Source organism: Salvelinus namaycush, chromosome 13, assembly GCF_016432855.1.
Source record: "Salvelinus namaycush isolate Seneca chromosome 13, SaNama_1.0, whole genome shotgun sequence".
In the NCBI taxonomy this organism is placed as follows: domain Eukaryota; kingdom Metazoa; phylum Chordata; class Actinopteri; order Salmoniformes; family Salmonidae; genus Salvelinus; species Salvelinus namaycush.
The window spans coordinates 41,698,243-41,715,041 of record NC_052319.1 but is presented as its reverse complement, the minus strand read 5'-3'; the positions used below and the strand labels follow the sequence as shown (position 1 = coordinate 41,715,041).

The 16,799-nt window shown below is 44.5% G+C and overlaps 1 protein-coding gene across 1 annotated transcript in view; it reads right to left on the bottom strand.

The window, feature by feature from the left end:
• Positions 1–1,437: 1,437 nt before the first annotated feature.
• Positions 1,438–16,799, bottom strand: part of LOC120058535 (tensin-1-like) — an 86,157-nt gene continuing 70,795 nt past the window's right edge. Inside the window, exons 19-26 of the mRNA XM_039007263.1 lie at positions 15,208–15,336; positions 14,673–14,768; positions 8,481–8,558; positions 8,302–8,373; positions 6,698–6,866; positions 4,837–4,905; positions 4,520–4,549; positions 1,438–2,855 (exon numbers count right to left, since the gene is read on the bottom strand). Of these exons, the coding sequence (XP_038863191.1) occupies positions 2,714–2,855; positions 4,520–4,549; positions 4,837–4,905; positions 6,698–6,866; positions 8,302–8,373; positions 8,481–8,558; positions 14,673–14,768; positions 15,208–15,336 (785 nt within the window). The 3' untranslated portion in view covers positions 1,438–2,713. The remainder of the gene's footprint in view (positions 2,856–4,519; positions 4,550–4,836; positions 4,906–6,697; positions 6,867–8,301; positions 8,374–8,480; positions 8,559–14,672; positions 14,769–15,207; positions 15,337–16,799) is intronic.

The following is a 16,799-nucleotide window of genomic DNA, read 5'->3' as shown; positions in this document are numbered from 1 at the left end:
TGAAGAGAACAGTGGAAGTCAGATGTGTTCTGTTGTTCTGAAGAGAACAGTGGAAGTTGGAGGAGACCAATACAGATGTTCTGAAGTCAGACGTGTTCTGTTGTTCTGAAGAGAACAGTGGAAGTCAGATGTGTTCTGTTGTTCTGAAGAGAACAGTGGAAGTCAGATGTGTTCTGTTGTTCTGAAGAAAACAGTGGAAGTCAGATGTGTTCTGTTGTTCTGAAGAGAACAGTGGAAGTCAGATGTGTTCTGTTGTTCTGAAGAGAACAGTGGAAGTCGGAGGAGACCAATACAGATGTTCTGAAGTTAGATGTGTTCTGTTGTTCTGAAGAGAACAGTGGAAGTCAGATGTGTTCTGTTGTTCTGAAGAGAACAGTGGAAGTCAGATGTGTTCTGTTGTTCTGAAGAGAACAGTGGAAGTCGGATGTGTTCTGTTGTTCTGAAGAAAACAGTGGAAGTCAGATGTGTTCTGTTGTTCTGAAGAGAACAGTGGAAGTCAGATGTGTTCTGTTGTTCTGAAGAGAACAGTGGAAGTCGGAGGAGACCAATACAGATGTTCTGAAGTCAGATGTGTTCTGTTGTTCTGAAGAGAACAGTGGAAGTCGGAGGAGACCAATACAGATGTTCTGAAGTCAGATGTGTTCTGTTGTTCTGAAGAGAACAGTGGAAGTCGGAGGAGACCAATACAGATGTTCTGAAGTCAGATGTGTTCTGTTGTTCTGCAGAGAACAGTGGAAGTCAGATGTGTTCTGTTGGTCTGAAGAGAACAGTGGAAGTTGGAGGAGACCAATACAGATGTTCTGAAGTCAGATGTGTTCTGTTGTTCTGCAGAGAACAGTGGAAGTCAGATGTGTTCTGTTGGTCTGAAGAGAACAGTGGAAGTTGGAGGAGACCAATACAGATGTTCTGAAGTCAGATGTGTTCTGTTGTTCTGAAGAGAACAGTGGAAGTCAGATGTGTTCTGTTGTTCTGAAGAGAACAGTGGAAGTCAGATGTGTTCTGTTGTTCTGAAGAGAACAGTGGAAGTCGGAGGAGACCAATACAGATGTTCTGAAGTCAGATGTGTTCTGTTGTTCTGAAGAGAACAGTGGAAGTCAGATGTGTTCTGTTGTTCTGAAGAGAACAGTGGAAGTCAGATGTGTTCTGTTGTTCTGAAGAGAACAGTGGAAGTCGGAGGAGACCAATACATATGTTCTGAAGTCAGATGTGTTCTGTTGTTCTGAAGAGAACAGTGGAAGTCAGATGTGTTCTGTTGTTCTGAAGAGAACAGTGGAAGTCAGATGTGTTCTGTTGTTCTGAAGAGAACAGTGGAAGTCAGATGTGTTCTGTTGTTCTGAAGAGAACAGTGGAAGTCAGATGTGTTCTGTTGTTCTGAAGAGAACAGTGGAAGTCAGATGTGTTCTGTTGTTCTGAAGAGAACAGTGGAAGTCAGATGTGTTCTGTTGTTCTGAAGAGAACAGTGGAAGTCAGATGTGTTCTGTTGTTCTGAAGAGAACAGTGGAAGTCAGATGTGTTCTGTTGTTCTGAAGAGAACAGTGGAAGTCGGAGGAGACCAATACAGATGTTCTGAAGTCAGATGTGTTCTGTTGTTCTGAAGAGAACAGTGGAAGTCAGATGTGTTCTGTTGTTCTGAAGAGAACAGTGGAAGTCAGATGTGTTCTGTTGTTCTGAAGAGAACAGTGGAAGTCGGAGGAGACCAATACAGATGTTCTGAAGTCAGATGTGTTCTGTTGTTCTGAAGAGAACAGTGGAAGTCAGATGTGTTCTGTTGTTCTGAAGAGAACAGTGGAAGTCGGAGGAGACCAATACAGATGTTCTGAAGTCAGATGTGTTCTGTTGTTCTGAAGAGAACAACTGTGCTTTTGTCTTTATTTTATTTCTCTACAGAAAGCTCTTTAAAAAATCCAACAACAACATTTTTATGCCCCAAGTCATCCACGCCCTACCAAGAGAGCACTCTGTGATATTTACATTGATTCAACTCGCCAGCATGCAAAAATGTCCTTGAATACGGTTTGCGAAGAAAGCAAAGATGCAAACTTTTTAGGAATAAAATAAATACAGTATTTACTTGTATATAGAAAGAACATAAAATGTAAATGTTTTGATAAAGTAGGCATTTTTTATGGTTTTTTTTTACCAAATATCGTCTCAAACATACCTTCCGATAGTGACATTGCTGCATTTTAAAACTCTTTGGTTGACCAGCCCAAACCCGACAGCTTAACACCCTTCTTTACATCACACAACTTTACTTCTTCTTCTCTTTTTTTATGCATCACACTCACTGACATCATCACTGACATGATTTCCTCTTCCTGTTCTTGTGCTACCCTGCTAGAGAGATCACAATGGTCTCCCATAGCCAACATCCAACATCTTACACAGCCACACCCCACAAACTGCACTTCCTCTATCCCCATAGTTAGCGCCACGAAGGAGTCCTTCCAAGAAGAAACACACACGCACATAGACACAGACACAGACACAGACACACACACACACACACACACACACACACACACACACACACACACACACACACACACACACACACACACACACAGGTAAAAGACGAGATCAGAAGGAAAGAGGTGAAACCTAAGATTAAACGTATACTACACAAAAGAAAAAAAGGAAATATATTCCCTCCGTAGTTAAAAAGAACAACAACCCAAAAAAACTTAAAGCCAGGGGTCGCCAAAAGGTCAGCTCATCGTTTCTGCGAGCCGCTCATCACCTTGGAGACAAAGTTGACGATGGCGCTGGCGGGCTGATCGGGGTCCATCTCGGCAAAGAGGTGACTGACGTTGTCAGTTGTACTTCCTTGCTTCCGAGCCACAAACCCAAAAAACCTGCAAAAGGGAAGGGATGTTGTCAATGTCGTTTATAGGCTTGTTCTAACTGGTCAAATTCAACTGTAGGAAATCATATGAATCATAGATGAAAAGTGTGTGTGTGTGTGTGTGTGTGTGTGACCAAATGGGTTTGAACCATGGTTGTTTTCATGCTACAAGACTGTTTTAGCCCGCTGAGCTAAAGCCTATTACTTCAGGCCTTAGGTAAGGTTACTCATCACTTGAGCTGGTTCAACCAAACACATCCATTCTTTACTGTATCCATTAATAAGAGATAATGTTTTGTTAAATTGTTTGTCTTCCACCTCTATAGTTCCATGGTTAGTCTCTAGGGGGCGCTCTATGCCACTGTTACCATTTGGGATTAATTAAGGCTCAATTCAATTCAAATCGGCGAAGTTCGGCTACATTTCTGAGCCGAAATATGCAGCGTATACAGAGAATGCAGTCTCCGCAAACAGGTGAATATAGCCTTTAGATTTAAATCGCGCTATAGCACTGAACATTAGAGATACGGATTGAATAGAAGCCTTTCTTTATGCTGTAGCCAGGGCCTGAAACTAACTTTGGGGAAAACATTCACACTATTTATCAGCATTTGGTTGGAGCATTTTTTTAAACGTTTTTTTTTTGCCCTGGCTGTAATGATAAATATTTCACAGTAATTATAATGACATTTTGTCTACTTGATTTACTCTTTTGCCTGTTAGACCATATGAGTTTATACAATTGAGCCCTAAGTCTCATAACAGTAAATTCATAGGCACTTTGATCCCTGAGTTTAAAACCCCAAACCATGACATGCTGTAAATTCTAAACTCGTGACTGCCAACACTGGGCTTTGTTGGCTAAAGGGACACTCTTTTATCTTCAGCCCAGTCATCTCTCCATCCATCTATTCTTCCTCTCTGAATCGTTGGTGGGGAGCTTTCATCCCTTCTTCTCTCCCCTGGTTTGATGTCTGAGCTACTAAATATCACCTTTTATTTGATTTAGGATGGAGGAGAGTACTAATTGAAATCACATGGGCCAATGTATTAGAGGCAGGTCAGGAACTGATGATAAGTCTGTCTAAGTGAATAGTCGCCGCCCCCCCCCAAAGAACCATTGTGGTCAAGCTAAACAACTGATTTGAAATCAGATCTAACTATCCTTAGTTCTAACCGGTGCCATTAGGTGTTTAACATCAAAACCATCCTTGGACCAGCTGCTGAAAGTATCAAGCTAAGATGCTTCACTTTCTTCAGTGGTTCTGCAACTCTCAGAGTAAAGTTGGGCCATCTATAAACAGTACAGACAAAAATACACTAGGACTACCCCCTCTCTTCTACGCTTCAGCTAATCTCTGTTATTATCAATGCATAGTCACTTTAATAACTCTACCTATATGTACATATTACCTCAATTACCTCGACACCGGTACCCCCGCACATTGACTCTGTACCGGTACCCCCTGTATATAGCCTCGCTATTGTTATTTTACTGCTGCTCTTGAATTATTTGTTACTTTTACTTTTTTTCCCAAGTATTTTCTTAAAACTGCACTGTTGGTTAAGGGCTTGTAAGTAAGCATTTCACTGTAAGGTCTACACCTGTTGTATTCGGCGCATGTGACAAATAAAATTAGATTTGATACTCAAGTGCATGTACTGTATACTTACTTGGCTGTGCCCCCATCAGGTTTATTCCACCTGTAGAGAGATAAATAAACAGTATTATATCATGTAACATTTTGTATGATATATTCATGACATATAATACTATGAGGTCATAGGCCCCATTCATTTCAAACAGCAAAGATTACTGCCTTTCGTTTACTGTCCCCTAAAGTGTGTGTGTGTGTGTGTGTGTGTGTGTGTGTGTGTGTGTGTGTGTGTGTGTGTGTGTGTGTGTGTGTGTGTGTGTGTGTGTGTGTGTGTGTGTGTGTGTGTGTGTGTGTGTGTGTGTGTGTGTGTTGTAGCTCAGTGTGGACACTCACTTTCTCTCCTGAGGGTCGACATCACAAAATGTGACAGTGTTGATAGGGTAGTGGCGCCGGAAGAAACGCCTGTTAGGTAAAAACAAGGTTTAACACACTGCACTATAGCAACTCATAGACTACTACAGTACAGCGCAAGTTGGATTGAAAAGAGCCCTCAGTCAGAGTGAGCCGTTTGAAATATTGTCATTATGGTTCAAATATATTCAGTTTAAAAAATGCAATATACAGTCTTGTAGAGTGATGTAGTTGTAAAAAAAAAATAGGTGCTCTGATCGCCGGTCGCGATGAAAAGAAAAACGCTACCTATACTTTTAATGCATTTTTCCGCAAAAGGTGGGTAAACTGTCCCTTAAAAAAAGGTGGGTAAACTGTCCCTTAAAAAAAGGTGGGTAAACTGCCCCTTAAAAAAAGGTGGGTAATCTGTCCCTTAAAAAAAGGTGGGTAAACTGTCCCTTAAAAAAAGGTGGGTAAACTGTCCCTTAAAAAAAGGTGGGTAAACTGTCCCTTAAAAAAAGGTGGGTAAACTGTCCCTTAAAAAAAGGTGGGTAAACTGTCCCTTAAAAAAAGGTGGGTAAACTGCCCCTTAAAAAAAGGTGGGTAAACTGTCCCTTAAAAAAAGGTGGGTAAACTGTCCCTTAAAAAAAGGTGGGTAAACTGTCCCTTAAAAAAAGGTAGGTAAACTGTCCCTTAAAAAAAGGTGGGTAAACTGTCCCTTAAAAAAAGGTGGGTGAAATGTATTTACTTGTGTTTTCCCTACACTATAACCCTACACACTCCACCCCTACTCCACTATACCCCTAATCCACTACTCCACCACTACACCCCTACTCCACCCATACTCCACTATACCCCTAATCCACTACTCCACCACTCCACCCCTACTCCACTTTACCCCTAATCCACTACTCCACCACTACTCCACTACACCCTAACACTAATACACCCCTACTCCACCACTACACCCTACACCCCTACTCCGTTACTCATTCACTACCCCCTATACCCCTACTCCACTACTCCACTACTACACCGCTACTCCACCACTACACCCTACACCACTACTACACCCCTTCACCCCTACTCCACTATGTCACAACTCCACCACTACACCCCACACCCCTACTCCACTACTCCACCACTACACCCCTACTTCACTACTCCGCCACTAGACCCTACTCCACTACTACACCCCTACTCCACTACTACACCCATACTCCACTCCTACCTCACTACTCCACCACTACACCCTACACTACTACTACACCTTTACTCCACTATTCCACTACTCCACCCCTACTTCACTACTCCACCACTACTCCACTATACCCTCCTACTTCACTACTCCACCACTACACCCTACACCGCTACTCCACTACACCCTACACCCCTACTCCACTACACCCCTACTACACCCCTACTCCACTACACCCCTACTCCACCAGATACTTACCCCACTACTCCACCCCTACTCCACTACATCCCTACTTCACTACTCCACCACTACTTACCTACTCCACTACACCCCTACTCCACCAGTACACCCCTATTCCACCACTCCACCCCTACTCCACTACACCCCTACTCCACTACTTCAGCCCTACTCCACTACACCACTACTCCACTACTCCCCTACTCTACTACTTCACCACTACTCCACTACTCCAGCCCTACTCCACCCTTACTCCACTACCCCACCCTACTACTCCTCTACTACACTACACCCCTACTCCACCACTACACCCCTACTCCACTACTCTCCTACTCCACCACTCAACTACACGCATACTCCACCACTCCACCCCTACTCCACTACTCCATTATAAACGCCTGTTTGTCCTACTCCCTACTCCCTACTCACTTCCTCTGGTTATCCGTCAGGGTGATGCCTTGCGGCGACACCTTGAAGTGCACAACGGTGGCGGTGGGCAGGGACGCGGCGGCCATCGTCTCCGAGATCGCCTTGGCGATGGCCTGAGGTCCTGTCAGAGACTCCATGTCCACCGAGTTGATGTACAGCACATTGCATGCTGGGAAAAAAAGAGTGAGATGTAGCCAATCTGCACAGTGCATTTCACACTGGAAAGAGGAGAGAGGTCAAAAAGGAGAGAGATGATGTCATGGGCTGTCTGGCTTTTCAATGCTACAACACGTATTGGTTTGGTTGTAGTGCTTTCTGTTGTGACGTGACATGATCAACAGTTTACATTCGTGTCATTTATAGGATGTATTATGTATGCTTAAGATCAGAGTAACGTGGAGTAATCTATTACAAAATGCTATTTGTCGCACACAGAGTGGACAAAACATTAAGAACACCTTCCTAATATTGAGCTGCAACCCCTTTTGCCCCTCAGAACAGCCTCAATTCGCCGGGGCGCATGACCTCTGCAAGGTGTCGAAAGCGTTCCACTAAGATAATGGCCCATGTTGACTCCAATGATTCCTACAGTTGGGTCAAATTGGCTAGATGTCCTTTGGGTGGTGGAGCATTCTTCATACACACTGGAAACTGTTGAGTGTGAAAAACCCAGCAACGTTGCAGTTCTTGACACACTCAAACCGGTGCGCCTGGCACCTACTACCATACCCCGTTCGAAGGCACTTAAATCATCACTTAAATGGCACACATACACAATCCATGTCTCAATTGTCTGAAAGCTTAAAAATACTTATTTAACATTCTACAATGATTGAATTGGTTTAACAAGTGACATCAATAAGGGATCATAGCTTTCCCTTGGATTCACCTGGTCAGTCTGTCACGGAAAGAGCAGGTGTTCCTAATGTTTTGAGACCTCAATATATACTATGTAACACAACAGTTTATAGCTTTGCAAATCATTGACATGTAAAATGCTGAATGCAATACAGTACATTCTTGACAGTTTCCAATGCTGTTAAGGGAATTCATTTCATACATATCACAATTGATATTAGTAGGTTTAAAGTTCTGTGTTTCTGCACACATTCTAAAAAAGGGTCCATCTGCATTTTCATGCAAGATAGTTTCAAAGGCGGTACATGCTTTCTGGGACAAGGCTGCACGGGAGAAAAGACTGTCAGGGCCCAAAACCATTCAGTCATTGGACAGAAAACATTTCAGGCATTGTTAGAGTTGTTGTCGTCTAATAGATGTAGGATGAGACAAACACAGACACACACACACACAAACACACACACAGACTTCTGAGGCAGACGTCAGAGATCTGGGTCAGAATGTAGCAGTCAGGAACCAACAGTCTCATAAAAGGAAGGACACATGATTTACCATGGGAGTCAGCACGGACCCTCTGCCCTATAGTGACACGGAGGTGGCATCACCAGTGTGGGGACAACAGTGGAATGGTATAGAGTAAGTCACAAAAAGCTGACAAACAAACAAAAATTAAGATGACCTTTCCATTACATAGAAAAGTGCTCAACCAAACCCAATAGTCAACACAATGGTATGCTGCTTCTAACCTGCTCCATGTTTCAGGAGGTAGTCAGCCTGGTTGGTTGGCGTGGCAACATCTGGGACATCCTGGTGGAGATCTGAAACACAGCAGGAGACGATTCAGAAATTCCCCACACCACATTGTACGTATCAATTCAGAATTACACAAACACGCACACAGACAGAGACACACTCCTGGCCTCACCTCTGGTAGGGATGACCAGTTTACAGGGCAGGGCCTGGGGAGTCATGGCGTGCTGGTAAACAAGAGCGGACAGACAACCTACACACACACACACACACACACACACACACACACACACACACACACACACACACACAAAGAGAGATTAGTATTAGTTGTGCCAACAGGACAACAATTCTTTAAAGATGACATATCTTCATCAAGACATGTAGATCACACACCCTGGACCCACAAACACCCCATACTCACACTCACCCCATACCATACCCACACTCACCCCATACAATACCTACACCCACACACACCCCATACCATACCCACACTCACCCCATACCATACCCACACCCACACTCACCCCATACCATACCCACACCCACACTCACCCCATACCATACATACACCCACACTCACCCCATACCATACATACACCCACACTCACCCCATACCATACCGACACTCACCCCATACCATACCCACAATCACCCCATACCATACCCATACCCACACTCACCCCATACCATACCCACACCCACACTCACCCCATACCATACCCACACTCACCCCATACCATACCCACACCCACACTCACCCCATACCATACATACACCCACACTCACCCCATACCATACATACACCCACACTCACCCCATACCATACATACACCCACACTCACCCCATACCATACCGACACTCACCCCATACCATACCGACACTCACCCCATACCATACCCACAATCACCCCATACCATACCATACCTACACCCACACACACCCCATACCTACACCCACACACACCCCATACCTACACCCACACACACCCCATACCTACACCCACACTCACCCCATACCTACACCCACACTCACCCCATACCTACACCCACACTCACCCCATACCTACACCCACACACACCCCATACCATACCCACACTCACCCCATACCATACCCACACTCACCCCATACCTACACCCACACTCACCCCATACCATACCCACACCCACACTCACCCCATACCATACCCACACCCACACTCACCCCATACCATACCCACAATCACCCCATACCATACCCACACTCACCCCATACCATAGCTACACTCACCCCATACCATAGCTACACACACCCCATACCATAGCTACACACACCCCATACCATACCTACACCCACCCCATACCATACCCACACTCACCCTATACCATACCCACACCATACCCACACTCACCCCATACCATACCCACACTCACCCCATACCATACCCACACTCACCCCATACCATAGCTACACTCACCCCATACCATAGCTACACACACCCCATACCATAGCTACACACACCCCATACCATACCTACACCCACCCCATACCATACCCACACTCACCCTATACCATACCCACACCATACCCACACTCACCCTATACCATACCTACACTCACCCCATACCTTACCCACACTCACCCTATACCATAACCACACTCACCCCATACCATAACCACACTCACCCCATACCATAACCACACTCACCCCATACCATACCCACCCCATACCATACCTACACTCACCCTATACACACAACCTATAACCACACCATACCCATCCTGAATAGGGGCGGCAGGTAGTCTAGTGGTGAGAGCGTTGGGCCAGAAAGGTTGCTGGATCGAATCCCTGAGCTGACACCCTATACACACACACAGCCTATACACACACAGCCTATACACACACACACACACACACACACACACACACACACACACACACACACACACACACACACACACACACACACACACACACACACACACACACACCCTATACCCACACTTCTGGACAGACCCAATAACACTTCCAAACACCCCATACACACACACTCAAATCAAATCAAATTGTATTGGTCATATTTAGCAGACGTTATTGTGGGTGTATGGGGTGTCACACTCACACACCCAGCGTCTCAATTCAACTTCCGTCCCTCCCTTTAGAACATAATTCAATAAGTATAGTCTAGGGGATAAGGTTTCTTCAATAAGGCCATTTTTAGACCGATGCTGTCTGACTGTTTACGTCATCTCTAACTGTGTGCCTGGGTCAGTAGCCATCTCCCTGTGGTTCCCAGTAGGAGGAGTCTGACACGCACATATGGTGTCTTCACAAAGTATTCACACCCCTTGACTTTTTACACATCTTGATGTGTTACAGCCTGAATTTATAATCGCAAAAATTAAGATGTTGATAATGTTTTTAGAAATTATTTTAAAAATGAAAAGCTGAAATGGATTGACATAATACGTATGTGTTATGTTATGGCCTAAAAACGTTCAGGAGCAAACATGTGCTAAACTAATCGCATAATAAGTTGCATGGACTCACTCTCAAATCAAATTGTAGTTGTCACATACACATGGTTAGCAGATGTTAATGCGAGAGTAGCGAAATGCTTGTGCTTCTAGTTCCGACAATGCAGTAATAACCAACGAGTAATCTAACCTAACAATTTCACAACAACTACCTTATACACACAAGTGTAAAGGGATGAAGAATATGTACATAAAGATATATGAATGAGTGATGGTACAGAACGGCATAGGCAAGATGCAGTAGATGTTATAGAGTACAGTATATACATATGAGATGAGTAATGTAGGGTATGTAAACATATGAAAGTGGCATTGTTTAAAGTGGCTAGTGATACATGTATTACATAAAGATGGCAAGATGCAGTAGATGGTATAGAGTACAGTATATACATATGAGATGAGTAATGTAAGGTTTGTAAACATTATATTAAGTGGCATTGTTTAAAGTGGCTAGTGATACATGTATTACATAAAGATGGCAAGATGCAGTAGATGGTATAGAGTACAGTATATACATATGAGATGAGTAATGTAGGGTATGTAAACATTATATTAAGTGGCATTGTTTAAAGTGGCTAGTGATACATTTTTACATGAATTTTTCCATTATTAAAGTGGCTGGAGTTGAGTCAGTACGTAGGCAGCAGCCACTCAATGTTAGTGATGGCTGTTTAACAGTCTGATGGCCAGCTGTTTTTCAGTCTCTCGGTCCCTGCTTTGATGCACCTGTACTGACCTCGCCTTCTGGATGATAGCGGTGTGAACAGGCAGTGGCTCGGGTGGTTGTTGTCCTTGATGATCTTTATGGCCTTCCTGTGACATCGGGTGGTGTAGGTGTCCTGGAGGTCAGGTAGTTTGCCCCCGGTGATGCGTTGTGCAGACCTCACTACCCTCTGGAGAGCCTTACGGTTGTGGGCGGAGCAGTTTCCGTACCAGGCGGTGATACAGCCCGACAGGATGCTCTCGATTGTGCATCTGTAAAAGTTTGTGAGTGCTTTTGGTGACAAGCCAAATTTCTTCAGCCTCCTGAGGTTGAAGAGGCGCTGCTGCGCCTTCTTCACCACGCTTTCTGTGTGGGTGGACCAATTCAGTTTGTCCGTGATGTGTACGCCGAGGAACTTAAAACTTACTACCCTCTCCACTACTGTCCCGTCGATGTGGACACTCTGTGTGCAATACTAGTGGTTAACATGACTTTTGAATGACTACCTCATCTCTGTACCCTACACATACAATTATCTGCAAGGTCCCTCAGTCGAGCAGTGAATTTCAAACACAGATACAACCACAAAGACCAGGGAGGTTTTCCAATGCCTGGCAAAGAAGGGCACCTATTGGTAGATAGGTGCATACATTGAATATCCCTTTGAGCATGGTGAAATGAAACTTTGGATAGTGTATCAATACACCCAGTCATTACAAAGATACAGGCATCCATCCCAACTCAGTTGCTGGAGAGGAAGGAAACCGCTCAGGGATTTCACCATGAGGACAATGGTGGCTTTAAAACAGTTACAGAGTTTAATGGCTGTGATAGGAGAAAACTGAGGATGGATCAACAACATTGTAGTTACTCCACAATAGTAACCTAAATGACAGAGCAAAAAGAAGGACGCCTGTACAGAAAAAAAATATTCCAAAACATGCATCCTGTTGGCAGCAAGGCACTAAAGCAATACTGCAAAAAATGTGGCAAAGTAAGGGACTTTTTGTCCTGAATACAAAGCCTTATTGTTATGGCCAATCCAACACAACACATCACTGAGAGCCATCCACAATATTTTCAAGCGTGGTGGTGGGTGCATCATGTTATGGGTATGCTTGTCATCGGCAAGGACTTGAGAGTTGTCTAGGATAAAAAATAAACGGAATAGAGCTAAGCACAGGCAAAATCCTAGAGGAAAACCTGGTTCAGTCTGCTTTCCAACAGACACTAGGAGATTAATTCACCTTTCAGCAGGACAATAACGTAAAACACAAAGCCAAATATTCAATGGAGTTACTTACCAAGACGACATTGAATGTTCCTGAGTGGCCTAGTTACAGTTTTGACTTAAATTGGCATGAAGATCTATGGCAAGAATTGAAAATGGTGGTGCCTCCCGAGTGGCGTTAGCATTCTAAGAGGTGTCACTACTGACCCGGGTTCGATCCCAGGCTGTGTCATAGTCAGCCGCGTCCGGGAGACCCATGAGGGGGCACATGATTGGCCGAGCGTCATCCGGGTTAGGGGAGGGTTTGGCCGGCTGGGACGTCCTTGTCCCATCATGCTCTAGCGACTCCCGGTGCATGCACGCTAACTCGTGTCGCCAGGTGTACAGTGTTTCCTCCAACACATTGGTGCAGCTGGCTTCCGGGTTAAGCAAGCAGTGTGTTAAGAAGCAATGCAGCTTGGCAGGGTCATGTTTCGGAGGACACATGGCTCTCGACCTTCACCTCTCCCGAGTCCGTATGGTAGATGCAGCGATGGGACAAGACTGTAACTACCAATTGGACACCAAAAAGGGGTAAAAAGTAGTAAAAAAATATTATAATAACACAAAAATTACAAGAAAAAAACATTACAAAAAAATGAAAATGGCTGTCTAGCAATGATCAACAACCGACTTGACAGAGCTTGAAGGGTTTAAAAAAAGAATAAATGGGCAAATATTGTACAATCCAGATGTGCAAAGCTCTTAGAGACTTACCCAGAAAGACTCACAGCTGTAATCTCTGCCAAAGGTGGTTCTAACATGTATTGACTCAGGTGGTTGAATACTTATATAAATCAAGATATATTAGTGTTTTATTTTTCAGTAATCCCCCAAAAAATATATATATATATTTTACGTTGATATTAGAGTATTTTGTCTGGATAAAAAATAAAATGTAATCCATTTTAACCCCAATTTGTAACACAACAAAATGTGGAAAAGTCAAGGGGTGTGAATACTTTCTGAAGGCACTGTACATATTTCATATCGAGATTTGACACTTGGACCGACTTGAGGAAAAAAGGGCTGCAAAAACGACCTTCATTTAACAACAGCTAAGATGTGGGAGGGAAGGGAGCAAGCTACCAGACCAGGGTTCAAATACTATTTGAAACCATTATAACTACTTTAAAGCGCGCCAATCTGGCATTCCAGGCAGGAAAAAGCAAATGCAAAAGTATTTGAAATATTTCAAATAGTATTTGAAACCAGGTCTGGAGCTAGGTAGGCTAAAGCCAGACGCCCACGCACCTTCTCAGAATTGGCTCCTGTAGCTGGATGAAGCTGACGTAAGACACAGCCCTCTGGAAACATGCTATTTTTGATCAGACTTTGGCACAAGGAGGAACTTTTGCTTGTTAAACACCTACACGTGCATGCACACACACACTACTCGTCTCACACACACACACAGACACCAACGCACGTAATGCGGTCTCTGGATGAAATTAGAGAGGAGAGCATTTGAACCATACTAAATTACTTTGCCTGATCCCATCCTATAATTAGGATGAAACATCATGGGATGGGAGAACGTCGGGACAGGGAGAGCACTGAGAGGAGATCAGAGTCATCAGACCAATACAGCCAAGAGTCAGTCACTACAACCACATCATGAAACTCCTGCCTGGAATTGACTCTTCCCCCGGTTACCGTATCTGAGAAAACATGCCATGTTGTTGTCGGAAGGACCGGTTCTGAAAGGTCTGAAAGAAAGTTTCTATCATCTCTAAAGTATTTTCTTCAATCCACACATCCTCTCCCCACTTCCCTCTCAAAACGTCAGAGGGACGATCTCCTCCTTCAATGCTCTCCTTGCCTCCCCTGGTGTGCGTGTGCATATGTGTGTAGGGGTTAAATGTGACTCACCAAAGTAAGGCTCGTTGGGACATCCTTTCAGTTTCACTCCCTTAGGACTCGTCTCAATCAGGAAGTGCCTCACCAACTCGTTAGTGATGTCACCAGCTACAGGACAAACAACACAGCGGTGAACAAAACCGCAGAGAGCCTGTTATTAGTGGTATGTAGACATCACCTCATATGGGGAAGTATTATTTAGTGTAGTTATTATATTGGTCATGATTTATTTCTTTAACCAACAACAGACCAAACACAAAAATATAATGTTTAACGTTCTAGGATGATCTTAGTGGCTATTTAAAACTGATAAATAAAATGTGTTTACACAGAACATTCTCGCCCTTCGTGTGTGTGTGTGTGTGTGTGTGTGTGTGTGTGTGTGTGTGTGTGTGTGTGTGTGTGTGTGTGTGTGTGTGTGTGCGTGCGTGCACATGTGCGTGCCCTTCTCTTCTAGGATGGTTCTCCACCATCAGTTACAGGGACAGTGTGATGTTATATTATTAACCAGTATATGGAAGATGGAGACCCATTGGTGATCTAGTACCTTTCTTGGACTGCTGAGCAGTAGGAGGAGGAGAGGCCACCTTCATGGCCAGGCCATAGGCCCCTCGGAAGGAGTGACTGTCCCGGATGACAAAGGCCCCTGGCTCCTTCTCTCTCAGCAGGCCGATGGCTGCAATACACGATAACACATGATTCGATAAAATACCACTTCAAGTATCCACGCAGGTGCAAGTAAGAAGGAGGACAGGGAGAAAGCAAGGAATATGTAAGACAGAAATGGAAGATAAGGAGAGGGAGAAGGAGGAGAAAGAGAAGGAGGAGAGAGGGAAGGAGGAGAGAGAGAAGAAGGAGAGAGGGAAGGACAAGAGGGAGAAGAAGGGGAAGGACAAGAGGGAGAAGAAGGGGAAGGAGGAAAGGGAGACGGAGGAGAGGGGAGGAAGAAGGAGGAGAAAGAAAAGGAAGACAGGGATGAGAGGGAGAAGGAGGAGAGGGAGAAGGAGGAGAGGGAGGATGAGAGGGGGAGGAAGAAGGAGGAGAGGGAGAGGGAGAAGGAGGAGAGGGAGAAAGAGGAGAGGGAGAAGGAGGAGAGGGAGAAGGAGGATAGGGAGAAAGAGGAGAGGGAGAAGCATGAGAGGGGGAGGAAGAAGGAAAAGAGGGAGGAGAGGGAGAAGGAGGAGAGGGAGAAAGAGGAAAGGGAGAAGGATGAGAGGGGGAGGAAGAAGGAGGAGAGGGAGAAGGAGAAGAGGGAGAAGGATGAGAGGGAGAAGGATGAGAGGGAGAAGGAGGAGAGGGAGGAGGATGAGAGGGGGAGAAAGAAGGAGGAGAGGGAGAAGGAGAAGAGGGAGAATGATGAGAGGGGGAGTCGGAAGGGGAGTTGGAAACTTTCCATGGAGAGGAGGGCCTTTTGTGATCCCATATTTCAATGTAACTACAGGGGAGAGCAGAAATCTGTTGTCTATTCAACAAAATAACTTTTAATGCGACTGCAACATGCAATTCTATATATCCCTATGTGTCCAAATATGACATTTTAAAGACTTTAAGTAAGACAGATATAGCTACATCACATGCAGATGTTCCCGGGCCTTAATTGAATGCGTATGGTGTGTGTGTGTGTGTGTGTGTGTCTGTGCGCGAGTGCGAGTGCGTGTCTCTGTGTGTGCCTGTCTATGTGTTTTCGTTTGTGTGTGTGTGTGTGTGTGTGTGTGTGTGTGTGTGTGTGTGTGTGTGTGTGTGTGTGTGTGTGTGTGTGTGTGTGTGTGTGTGTGTGTGTGTGTGTGTGTGTGTGTGTGTGTGTGTGTGTGTCTGTGCGCGAGTGCGAGTGCGTGTCTCTGTGTGTGTTTTCGTTTGTGTGTGTGTGTGCGTCTGAATGTGTGATGTCAATGCAGCAGAGCATGTGCTTGTGTTTAACACAGATGATGTAATCCAATAAGAGAGAGCAGAAGTAGATGTGGGGGCCAACAGCAGTGACCTCACAGTGACCTTACAGCAGAACACAACACAATAGAACACAAGGTAATACAACACAACAGAAGACAACACAAGACAATATAACATAAACAGAACACAACACAACACAACAGAACACAACAGAGCACAATAGAATACAATAGAACACAACAGAACACAACA